At 34.8% G+C, this 12,961-nt stretch overlaps 1 protein-coding gene across 1 annotated transcript in view; it reads left to right on the forward strand.

Annotated features, from left to right (window-relative positions):
• Positions 1–2,309: 2,309 nt before the first annotated feature.
• LOC107600313 (uncharacterized) overlaps positions 2,310–12,961 on the forward strand; it is a 43,543-nt gene continuing 32,891 nt past the window's right edge. Inside the window, exons 1-5 of the mRNA XM_016292182.1 lie at positions 2,310–2,471; positions 7,269–7,310; positions 7,939–8,012; positions 8,756–8,824; positions 9,191–9,293. Of these exons, the coding sequence (XP_016147668.1) occupies positions 2,354–2,471; positions 7,269–7,310; positions 7,939–8,012; positions 8,756–8,824; positions 9,191–9,293 (406 nt within the window). The 5' untranslated portion in view covers positions 2,310–2,353. The remainder of the gene's footprint in view (positions 2,472–7,268; positions 7,311–7,938; positions 8,013–8,755; positions 8,825–9,190; positions 9,294–12,961) is intronic.

The following is a 12,961-nucleotide window of genomic DNA, read 5'->3' on the forward strand; positions in this document are numbered from 1 at the left end:
ACGGTTTGATGTGATATGAGCTAACCGATCTTTAGATTTAATCACCATTGGTAGTGAGATTTATGGTAATGCTTTTTTCCTCAGTTGGTCAGAACAAACGTGGCAGACTTGTTACTTACTTGTACAGATGGAAATATATGGTGAAAATTCTTATTTGGGTCATATTCCAAGAAGTAGGCTAGAATCTGTGATTGCGAAGTACAGTAAATATCCACACCGGTGCGGTGACTGACTGCCACACATACTGTTCAGAACATTAGATTCATCCACGGTGGAGCCGTGCCGACTCACAACCGACGCAAGCTAGATAATTCCGCACACAGCTGCAATTCCAGGTTTTCAAACAGAGATGGCGTCAAAGAGGCAAAACTTACGGACTGCAGCTTTAAGTAAACCCAGATAGGGTGATCTAATAAACATAGAGAGTTGTTATAGGCGACGGCAAAATATCTAAACCGCTAAATGCCCTGACTGACCAGTCAGAAACGAGTATTCCTGAAAGCCATGTACTGAATACATATGTAGAGTAGATCTGTAAACAGTTTTTCCCAGTATTTTTTTCCATGGCATCACATTATACTAAAATATGTATTGTTGTAAATGCAGTGCATGTTAAATCACTCTTGTATATGGGATGTCAAAGCTTGAGAACACCCAGTGTGGAGAGCAACACTCCTGAACATAATTCATAGAGTGTGTTTGGTGACACATACTAAATGACATTTTAGTGCATTTAATGTCCAACACTTATGTTTTAATGACATTTATGTTTTGTCTCAGTGGTCCACAGAGGTTGAATCCAGACTTTTTTATAGCCAGTGGGGCATTAAATATAATTGTGTTGTCTTTAGTTTGATGTCTCGTGGACCCACATGGGTCAGAAAACACCTAATGGATGGACAATGTGAACACGCTGTCGCTGTTCAAATGGGTGGAAGGTTTTATTTAATTCACGGTATGTTGGAGAAAGGAATATTTAAAATGAGAAGCGATATAATGTGATATTCAAAATGCACTTAACTCTAATAAGGGTAGAGAGGATTTTTAGATGCATGTTATTTTTTTCTCTGCTTAATTTGTATGCCACGGAACATAAAATGATCCTAAGGCAATAAATACCAGTGCTGGAATAACATCAGTTGGATCATCAATCTCATTTCATTTCTCACTGAAAGACTGTTTCACAAACCATATAATGATAATCTGCCTTTTTCTGTCAAGTATAGATGAATTACAAGTGATTCTGATGGCCAATGTTAATATAATAATACTGACCCCGGCAACCGGAGGGTACTCGGGTTCTAGTGCACTCAAACACCTATGTTGTCTTTACAAGTGTTTAGGCTAAAGTAATCAAATTATCCTCAAGAGTTAATTTGTTTTCTCTTAGGAACAAATCTCTGAACAAAATTTCCTTAATGAGCTTAATGATGAAATCTGTGTCAATGTATCTGTTTTGACATTTTGGCTTACAGCCATTTAAATAAGCTCTTTTTTTTTTTAGCAAAAAGTTGTATTTCTTTCCACACAGCTGCTCTGTCATTCCATTATATTTGTTTCCAAGTACATGTGATAATCACTTTTGTTATTTGACTATCCAAGAGGGAGTTATTCAAATAATTGTTATAAATGTCTTTAATCATTGCAGTCGTAAACAGAAAAGGAAAAAGGTCACAGCCTTCTCTAAAAACTGTATGGGGAGAGTGTTAAAACACTAATGCTGACTTGTAAAGCTCCTTGATTTAAAGGGGTCATATGATGCTGCTAAAAAGAACATTATTTTGTGTATTTGGTGTAATGAAATGTGTTTATGCGGTTTAAGGTTCAAAAAACACATTATTTTCGAATAGGTTATAGTTATAGTAACGACTTATTGAACAGTATATATATAAACTATTTATTTAAAGCTTTATTGAATATACAGTTATTGAATATCTTTGTAATATATTTGATTGAATAGGTTATAGTTATAGTAACGACTTATTGAACAGTATATATATATAAACTATTTATTTAAAGCTTTATTGAATATACAGTTATTGAATATCTTTGTAATATATTTGAATTAATTTATTTGTGTTAGGTATTCCACAGCAACTGCATTATAGGCCTTTCACAGACAAACATTCTGGCTGTTTTGATGTGATATTCCATTTAGCAGTGTGTTAAAGCAATTTAACTGAAATGTTTGTTTTATTATAGTCTCGCCTTCTGCTCTTATTTTTTCCCTTCAAATTACAGTATCAGTAGCAGCAGTGACATTACAACACGCGCACTTGCAACTCGAGGCGCACGCGCAGCATCACGCGCTTCCAGTAGGAACGCACGCAAGAGACGGGATGCATTAAATGCAATGATGGCGACAGCAGCAGAGGAGATCTCAGAAAACACTGTGACACCAGTGTCTTTCAAAAGCGCAAGGAAAAACCAGGATAGACCCTGGAAACTGAGCTTTATTTATCTGCAGTGCTGTGAGTATCAGGGGAGAGAGTGAGAGATCGATGTGTGATAGCAACGCAGAGGTCTAAAATACCCACCCCGCACTATATCACTGAATTGAACATTTAACACCATATTGCATAACGGACAGAGCACGTTACATCTTTATATCTCTCCTGACTTGCCGTCTTCATGTCCAGTTCAGAGATACAATACCATGACGTCATTCTCCTCAGTTAGCGTGCACCTCACACGCATGCATGAAGCTTTTTTTTTCTAGTCTTTTCTCTTGACAGGAGTTGTTATTTGATCTTTTCCGGTGTTATTTTTATGCGTTATGGCTTTGTTTATTGTCAAAGTGTAATTTGAGAAATTTAACAGTTTCTTTAAGTTCGTCATAGGCTTGCTTAAACGTCAACCAGCATCTGAGGGGATTCATGTTGAGACAATTCAAAATATAATTGAAAAGAGTCGTCTATCCGAAATGACAATTCTGTCATCATTTACTCACCCTTGTGTTGTTCCAAACCCGTGTGATTTGGTTTCTTCCGCAGAACGGTAAAGGAGAAACAGCTGTTAACAGATCAGTGAGTCAGTGAGTTAACGAATAATTCCGATCGGTTTCTTCTACTGTCTCGTCCGAGTTAGTTGAAAACAGTACATCTTTCACAGTAAGGGTTTTCTAAGCTGTAAATAAAACAAAGACTAACGGAGCAGGTTCAAGAGAATACTATTTCTGTCTTTCTACTTCAAAATTTCACGTTTAATTAAACCCGTTTTCTCGTCGTTTCTTTGTAAGTATTTGTGAAATTTAATAGCAGTGTTATTGTCTCATAAATGCACCAAGGAACCAGGGGAAACTAGGGTGGATATTAAGATTTAGTAGTGAATGACAGTATGAAAGTTCGATCAATACTGTTATATGGACAATAAAAATAGAGAGTATTATGATGTTCAAAATTCGGTTAAGTTCAATAAGTAAAGTATATTCTTAGATTGGGTCATGTTTAATAATACATTATTTCTCATGGATAAAATATGAACAGACAAATGTGAAACATGTTTATGTAGGGGAAATGTATACCGTATAACAGGGTTCCTCAAATCTTGCCCTGGAGGGCCAATGCGCTGCAGAGTTTAGCTCCAACCCTGATCAAACTCACCTACCTGTGATTTTCTAATGATCCTGAAGACATTGATTAGTATGCTCAGGTGTGTTTGATTAGGGTTAGAGCTAAACTCTGGAGGAAAGTGGATCTCGTGGGCCAGATTTGAGGATCCCTGCTGTATAAGGTCATACTTTATTTTAAGGTCTAATTCTCGCTATTAACAAACCATTAGCTACGACTTTTGCCTCGGTAAACTCCTAATTTGCTGCTTATTCATAGTTATTATAAGGTAGTTGTTAAGTTCAGGTATTGGGTACACTGTAAAAAAAATAAGTGTAATTTTAACTGTAAAATATTGTAAAAATGCTACGGGAAAAAAACTGTTAATAGGTTAACAGTAAGTTCCCGTGCTATATACAGGGAAAAACTGTAAGATATCTAAACAGACATTTCATGTAATTTTACAGTAAAATGCTGTTAATTGTACAGTTTTTAAAAGTAAAAATAACAAATCAATGTATAATGTACAGTCAAAAACGGTAAACTGATATTCCCAGAATTCCCGGCATGACACTCCACATTTGAAAGTATTTTGTTTAAATAATCATGTTTTTTTTTTAATAGTTTTTGTTGTTAGTTATGTATATTTGGGCTTTATGTTACATCTTCTGTTGTTTAATGAAAGTTGAATGCATTATTTAAGTATCATGTGTGTTACCAAGATGGTGTTTTGTGTTTGGATGAATGACTCTGTGCACCTTCTGTATATTAGTATATACTTCTGCTTGTGGCGAAGCTACTTGTGATGAGCTTTGATTCTTCGTGTGGCTTTCTCTTTTACCACCTGCGTTATTATGGTGGTTGTCAGTATGTTAAAGGTACAAAACAGATTTCAATAGCAGTGTGCATTGTTGAATTTACTGGTTTACATTTACATTTTCATGTTTGTAAATTACAGTTTTATACTGTAAAATTTACAGGTTTTGGCCATAAATGTGTTTACAGTTTTTCTGTATTTTTTAAAACTACAGGATTTGTTTTACAGTGTAGGATTAGGGATGTATATGGTCATGCAGAGTATGTGCTTTATAAGTAGGCCTACTACTAACCAGCTAATATGTTAAGGCATGCCAATAAGCAACATAATAGTGAGAATTGGTCCCTATACTAAAGTGTAACCGGAGATATCGTAAGATATATATTGCTGAATCAGGAGATTCAGACAATTGTGCATGAGGACCACGTTTATGTTGCTTGTTGATTGTAATTTTCAGAACTTAACGGCACCTGGTATCTGTTTACTTTCATTGAAAGAAAAAGCAGAGTTAATATTCTGCTAAACATCTTCCCTTGGGTTCAACGCGAATCAACTATTCCTTTAAATGGCCATAGAAAGCACCCCTGCTTTATGTTTCTGGTTACAGCTGCACGTGCTGTGCTGTTGTTTTAGTAGAAAGCCTGCAGATGTTGTTATTGTATGGGATGATATTATTGGCAGAGTAGCTGCATGTATGTGACAGCTGCGTAAACCTTTTAGGCCTATTTTATGTGTAAACTGCTTGGTTTTGTTGCTCGATCCAGCCATCAAGCAGAAGCGTGTATATACTGACAGCTCCTGTTGTTTGAACAGCATCAGGCATAATTTTCATTGTGTCTTCAATTTTTCTCCTGTTTTATATCCCTAAGTAGATTTTAGCAAGCCGATAACACAATTACTGTCTGCATTGTGATTTCCAGAAATGAGGTTTATATAGTGCAAGTACATAAAAATTCAACAACCATCCATTAATCAGACCTAATATGAGAGACCTGCAGGAAAACGCGTTCCGCAGCGAAACTTGCATGATGTTGAAATTAAACGGCTGCGTGAGGATGTTTCTTGACTTGGCTGGTTGCCAGAGCGACTGATATCGGCGTCATTAAAATGCCATCATAGTTACTTTGCTACTTCTGTACTTACTTATTGTCATCCATCATCTTGACTGTGAGTGTGGGCGTAATTCAAATCCGCAAATAGCTGCCCCGTAATTCTGCCTGCGAAGATTGTATACAGTATTTCAGGCATTCTGTCAATTAATCAAATCTGCCCATTTACCAGCTTTACCGAGACTTGTTCTTTCTGTTATTTGCTAGCTTACGGCGTTGACGAACCTCTTTCATCTCGCAAATTTCATTTCCTGGCATGTCATATTATTACACAAACTCATATCTCTGAGCTGAGAGTTTATTTAGGGGCCTGATGACATGGCCATGCTGCTTTTACAGATAACAAAAGTTGTTTTTTTCTGGTATTTTTAGACATGAAATGCTAATATCACTCTTTGCCGACGAGAATACCTGGTTTGTTGTACTTTGAGGCAGATAAAAAGCCTTCAAGGATCATTTTTCTCTTTTAACAATAAGTGTTTATTCCCTGATGATATTCGTGCATCTGTAACTAATCCTGCCCAAACATTTACACTGTAATTGGAAAATCAAATGCTATCTGTAGTGTCAGCAAAGTCAATTTGAACTTTTCAGTCTGGCTTCTCATTCGTGACTGCCGCTGTTATTTCTCTTTGAGAGGCTAATCAGAAGCATCTTATTAATATGCATCAAAGGGCTGTGGCGTAATTTTTGTAATTAGGCCAGAGGAGAAGTGTTTATGCTTAAGTTTTTTCTCTCTCTCTCTTCTATGCAGCACAGTTCTTCTTGCATTGCTTCTCTCATTTCACTGTACAGCTGCTCTTCAATCCTTACCTGCACACATGTAAATCTTGACTGCCACCTCGGGTTAGAGCTGAAAGAGTTGAGCTGTGTTAAGACAAGGTGACATTGTGATGGTTTGATAGGGAGGATCTTTTATTTGATCAAAGTTTTTATACTGATAGCATTAATATCCCTCTCTCTCTTGTATGTTTGTTGGGCTAATTTGATTATGCTTTCAGACAGCAATAAGAGTGGACTAATCTCAGCTTCATTTAACTTATTTTGGCATTATTGACTAAGTTTGCCAGAAATTTTCCTTTTTTATTTTTTATTGTGCATTCAAAACAGCCCCTGAACTGAAATAATAGCTACTAACATCCAAATTAAAATAAAACACTACTGTAAATTGATCAAAAATGACAGTAAAGCCATTTATAATGTTACAAAATAATTTCAAATAAATGCTTTTTTACATTTTCTATTCATCAGAGAATCCTGAAATAAAGGTGCCATGGTTTTCCACAGACATATTAAGCGGCACAACTGTTTGCTAACATTGATAATAATAAGAAATGTTTTAATGCATCAAATCAACATATTAGAATGATTTCTGAAGGATCATGTGACACTGAAGACTGGAGTAATGATGCTGAAAATTCAGCTTTGTATCAGTACAATTTAAAATAGAAAACATTTTAAAATGTAATAATATTTCACAATATTGCTGTTTATTCTGTAGTTTTAATCAAATCATAGTTCATCATTATTGTCAAAATACACAAAACCAAATGAATAATAGGTTAGATCAATCATAGGAAAATTCGGTTCTTTTTTTTTAACTGATGAACTGTCCCTCGTTTCCATTTATAGTTATGTGGTCAACATCATGTATCATTTATGTACATTTGTTCATCCAGTGCACAAATCAGCTTCCCTGTTACCACAGATGATGTGAATTATGAATACAAGAAATACATTCATTAATTCTGTTCTGTTATATTAAACATTTGAACACATGTTTTCTCTCCACAGATTTTTTAACAATTGCTACAATACTGGGGACCGGGATCCTGGGTATGTAAAATCTTAGTGTGCAATTAAAAATATACCAAATAGCATTATGCTGATTTATCTAATTTAGTCCTTGTTATTTTTTGCACAGCATATAAGACAGATGCTCACTGATCCACAGCAGTTAAGAAAAGACTGCAGAAGATCTTATTTTCTTTAATTAACTATTGGAATGGAAAAGGAAGGAATAAAATCCATGCATGAGAACATTAGCAGGCAAAATGGAGTTAAACATAATTTCTCAATGGGTTTTCAGCAAGACTATATTCTGTTTTGTTAATGATATACCCAGGCTTTATGGTCTGAACAGTAGCAGGTATATATTTATAAGACACCGCAATTACATGGTGCATTGAATTTAACTGTTCTGTTTCAGTGAGATTTAATAGTTGTTAAAAAAAAGACATTTCTCTTTTGATTTCCTCCTATCTGAGTTAAATCATTTTAAAGTGTTCTTCTAGCCATAGTAAAATTACCACCATCAAATGATTCAGTCTAGAGATAATATCTGATATGAGTGGCTGAATATGTGAATATGTTTGCTTTAATATAAGGCCATATAGATATATTCAGAATACATCAGATTCTGTCGTGACATAATCATAAGGTTTTTTTTGTTTTGTTTTTGTAGGACTGCCTGTAACTATCGCTCGGGCAGGTCTGGTGCCTTTCTTGATATCCTTCCTTGTAGGCTTTCTAGTGCAGGTAAGACATTTTTCTTTTTTTCGTTGTTGTATTTATTCTGACATTGTTTTGGATTCTTAGCTCCATTTCAAACGACTTTAACGTTTCAAAACTGACATGGTTTTTCAAAACCGCTGCTTCTTTTGGTAATTATGAGGTGGCTTCTTTTTCTATTCATATTTTCGTCTTCTTCTTTTATTGAACCATTTTCTGACATTTGATGGAGTTGATTTTGACTTCACAGTATCTACAGTTCTAAAGCAGATCTTGCGTTTTGATAATAACATGACATTGCGACTGACATTTGTCTTGTTTGACATTTAAGAGAGACTTATTGTGAAAAAATGTCTGAATCTTCCAGCTTTGAAAAACTTACTTATGCTGCTGTCTTTGATTCTTTTCAAAATTCAGTTCCTCTTTTAGAACTTTTGTACTATTGCAGCACAAAAAAATTAGGCAGCAGTTTTATTTTAACAACAAAATATTCAACAATTTACACTGACCGCAAACCATCAGCCACAGAACTCGACAGGATGTTCAGCAGACTTCCACAAATTAAAAAAAAAATAAATAAATCATAAAAACCTACACAAATGCATATAAATTTAAATGAAACAGTCAGCTTTTAAGAGCACACCGGTATCTTGATGGTCTTTAAACTGCCATTTTTTTCAAACGAACATATTTTCTGGATTTTCTTGCAAAATTAGAAAACATTTTGTCTGCAATAACTTTAGAATAAATGTTGATTCATTCTCTTTTAGGCTCTGCTCATTTACCTGTTTGTAGATTTGCTTCAACGATGCCGTTTAGCCCAACTTGAGGCATTGAAGGTAAAAAAATGACACTACCGTTCAGAGGTTTGGGTACAGTAAAATTTTATTTTTCTATCACATGAATACATTTTATTTTACAATATATTAACAAAGAAAACAGTTATTTTGAATTGTAGTAATAATTTTTAAATATTACTGTTTTACTGTATTTTGATCATTAATGGAAAATAAATGCAGTGAGCATATGAGACTTCCAAAAATATATTAAAAAAAAATCTCTCACAACCTCTGAACAAAATTATAAAAGTGTAATTGCATTCACAAATGAGGCAAATGCACAATAGCTAGTTTAGTAGTAGAATGATAATGTCAAATCAGTTAATTGTGTTGCTGAAGATGATGTATTCTGGTGTCCTGTGCCAGACTGCAGAAACTGAGAGGATCTTAATGGAAGAAGTCGGTTTTGCAGAACCTCCGACACAAAATGCAGAAGAGGAAGAAGATGGGGAGGAAGTGGAAGAGGCAGGTATGGCACATTATAAAAAGTTACTGAATGAAGCATCCGACTCTATGACTCTATTTATTTATGGTTTGTTTTCATTTTATGTTATTTTAATATTTTTTTCCTAAATATGCCGGTTAATCAAATGTTTGAAGAAGATTATTGACTGAAGTGTTTCTAATGAAGATTTGCATGCTTTGCCAGTTCATAGGGTTTTGCTAGTCTATTCATTTTCAGTGCAATTGAAATGAGAAAAATATTTTAGGATCTAATATCCTGCAATGCAGCATTGACTCCTAAGTCTTTGGAATACTTATTATCCACAAGAGATATGATCCTCAAAGCCAATATTTTGATATGAAATACACTGTTAAAAAAAGTGTCTGCTGAACTGCTATGATAATTTATGTATTTTTTTTTAAACTAAATGTCTTGACTGAATTTACAAGGGTAACAATCCGCTAACGGATCATTTTGAGTATAGTACCAAACACACAAACAGAGGTTACTAAATGTGACAAGAAAATCAGCAACATTGTAAATAGAATGGAATGGAAATGGTTAAACAAGGCAACTATAATTTTTCATGCCCCATGCTAGGAAGAGGGAAAATGGAACCACAGAACCATGCTTGCTCGATAGTAAGTACATCAAATGCTGTTTTATTTGTTGATTTTATTTTTAGAATTATTACATGGTCTACTCGTATTTAGATAACCTTAAAGTTTTTAATAAAGACTTGATCCTTGGATTTATATATCTCTGTGATTTCCCATCTCTGTAGGTATTACTTTACCATTGTTGTTTAGAGGCCAAGGCTCAGTGGTAAATTTGGCGCTGGCACTCATTTAAAGTAAACATATTTGTATTTGCCTTCATTCTTGCTGTTTTCCCCGCTGTTTAACTGGTTAGACGGGAGGTGGTAGGCCACGTAAAACAGTAGGAAGTATAGCAGGAAACAGATGGCAGCTGTATTGTTTCTTTGCTAAAAGGACTACAGGGACTGTTAACGGAACCAGATCGGGGAGTAACGCAGAGGCTACGCTGAAACGCTTTAGTATTAGCGCTAACTAATCAGGGCTCATCTTGGCCCACGCAACAGAGACATTAAGTATTTTTGACATGAGATGGAGGGAATAGACAGCTAATGAAGATGAATGAGGCAAAGAGAGGGGGCCGCCCTGTCAGCGGGGATGATGGGCGAGAAAAGAAGCCTTCCTGTGAACGTCAGTGGGAATCACAGCCATCTGACACAGACACACAAATTGTCACTGACCCACATGGTACTGAAGTAAAAAACGGTAACTTACTGTAAATATCCTGAACTTGGTTTAAGCTGCGTATCCTCATTATTATCAAGTTTTATACAACAGTTCTTTCTGGTCCTTAAATCTGATTGGCTGAGAGGAGTGCAATATTCTAGTGATAACAGAGCTATAACTATTTCACCATTTGTATCTCTCCGTTTGCGGTATTTCTCACAGCGAGTGTCATGGTGGATGCCCAGACCACTATAATTTTATATATAATAGTTTTTGTGTAACAAAATGTAGTTTTAAGAGTTTTTTAAGGTGAGAATGTACTTGTTTAGACTTAAAATTATCAGTTTATTAATAAAGATAACGTCTATTTGAAAATTTGCTTCAGCGTTTTCGGAGATATAAGCTCCAGGGCGTCAGCAGACGTTCAGCGCTCATGAACCCGCTGAGGTAAAGCAGCCTTACCTCGGCCAGATCTTCTGGAATTTGCCATTTGTGGTAAATCTAATGGGCAGTCTTTGGTCTCATTAATCTATTATTTGTTCCAGAGCAAATAGTTTTAGCTGAGGGCAAAATCTCATCACGTTGCATTTTATATAATTTTAATGCTGTATATCAGAGCGCTGCCTTTGTACTTTTGACTGAATTGCCTAGCAACTTTTATGATGACTGTTGTTGTTTATTAAATATTATTATTCAATAATAATATTTTATATAAATAATAGAAGTATTTAATAATAGTATTTAGTATTGGGAAACTGTGTGTGTTTGTGATGGTGATTAGTTACTTTATTCTGCCATTTGATGGTGACAAGAGACTTGATTAGTGAGTCAACATTAAAGACTTTTATATTAAAAGAGACTGAAGCAGAGTTGTAAACAAGGAAGTTATTTTTGCTTTCAACAACAGCTTGTAAGACCCAACCAACAAATGCACTGAGCAGCACTGTCATTGTAAATCACCCTTATGAAAGGACAGTACGATAAAGAGCCTATCGCTTTCCTCAGTGGATATTCACACTATTTATGCTGAATATGAGATTGAGTTGAAGAAAGAATGCTGTATCAGATGAAGGTAATCACACTCACTTAGTCTATCTCTCTCTCGTAATACAATGCATAATACAGTGAGCTTTTAATAATTACACCATAAATAATATTTACACTGTAAATAATTAAAGTCTACTGGCTTTCAGAGTCAACATATTACTTTTTGGCTAGGGGTAAAGCAAGGAAAAGTACACGTTTAGATGAACAAGGTGATATAATGGAATGCACTCATGGATGTAGGAAAAATGATTTATGATCCGCAGGATTTCTTTTTAAGATTTACGATAGTCGTCTGTTTCTGTCAATGGTATTTTTTTAATTGTAAATGTTTAAATCTATCTGTCTATCTGTCTGTCTGTCTGTCTGTGGGTGTGTGTGTGTGTGTGTGTGTAATATAATTACAATTATAAAAATATAACGTATAGTATAACATTGCAGACTAAATTGTCTATCATCATGGTAGAAGTTGCCTAAAATCTTCATAAGTCATTTTTTAGAATCTGCTGATGAAACTAGCAGGAGTATTAATAATAATTTTAAAATTAAGAGATTATTAAATAAAATGTAACGTGACAATGCAACCTACTAAATTTAAGCAGTAATTCATATTTAAAAAGGTACATTTGTGTTTACAGTGTATGATAAATGACAAATGCTGTAGAACAATCAAGAATTTATAAAAACTGTTGTAAACCATATTAAATGAAAACTTTTTAGAAGCTTGTCAAGCCATTTAATGTTTTGTCTGTATTCTTAAATTAAGTATTGCATTAAATTGAATGCAACTGCATGTGTGAGAATAGTTTTTACAAACAATTTACAGAGTTTGTTCGCTTATGTTTCATTAACGTGGCCCATGGTTTGAAAAGTTGAAACACAGCTAACCATTGCCTATCTTATGCAGTGAATGGGTGCCGTTCAGATAATGGCTTTACTGCACACCCATTGTTCATTTGCACCCCTGTGAAATTAGGAACAACAATGCATACTTTGTGGGAAAAGTTTGACTTTGCTTTCTGCAATATTCCTTTCCATCTTTTTGCACTGTTAACTCATAGTTAAATGCTTTGTCTGTGATATCTTCCAAACAGCCACTTGCTTCAAGGTGATAAAAATTCCCTTTAGACTTCTTGTGGTTTTCTTTAAAGAGAAGCAGACCTCGATTATAGCACTTCATTTGTTTGTGCTGAACTGCTTTCAAATCAGCAGTTAAATAGAGTTTGACGCAGTGTTCGAAATTAACTGGAGGAATATCATTTAAAATAAATTGGTTGCTTGGAATATTTCTCACTATGCTTAATGAATGACTTCAAATATAAGGCAGTCAGCGTTCCATCAAGGAAATCTTTTAGGAAAGATAAGCATTTTACAAAAGTCAGCGAG

The sequence above is a fragment of the Sinocyclocheilus grahami genome, unplaced genomic scaffold, assembly GCF_001515645.1.
Source record: "Sinocyclocheilus grahami isolate Dianchi unplaced genomic scaffold, SAMN03320097.WGS_v1.1 scaffold281.1, whole genome shotgun sequence".
NCBI classification, from domain to species: domain Eukaryota; kingdom Metazoa; phylum Chordata; class Actinopteri; order Cypriniformes; family Cyprinidae; genus Sinocyclocheilus; species Sinocyclocheilus grahami.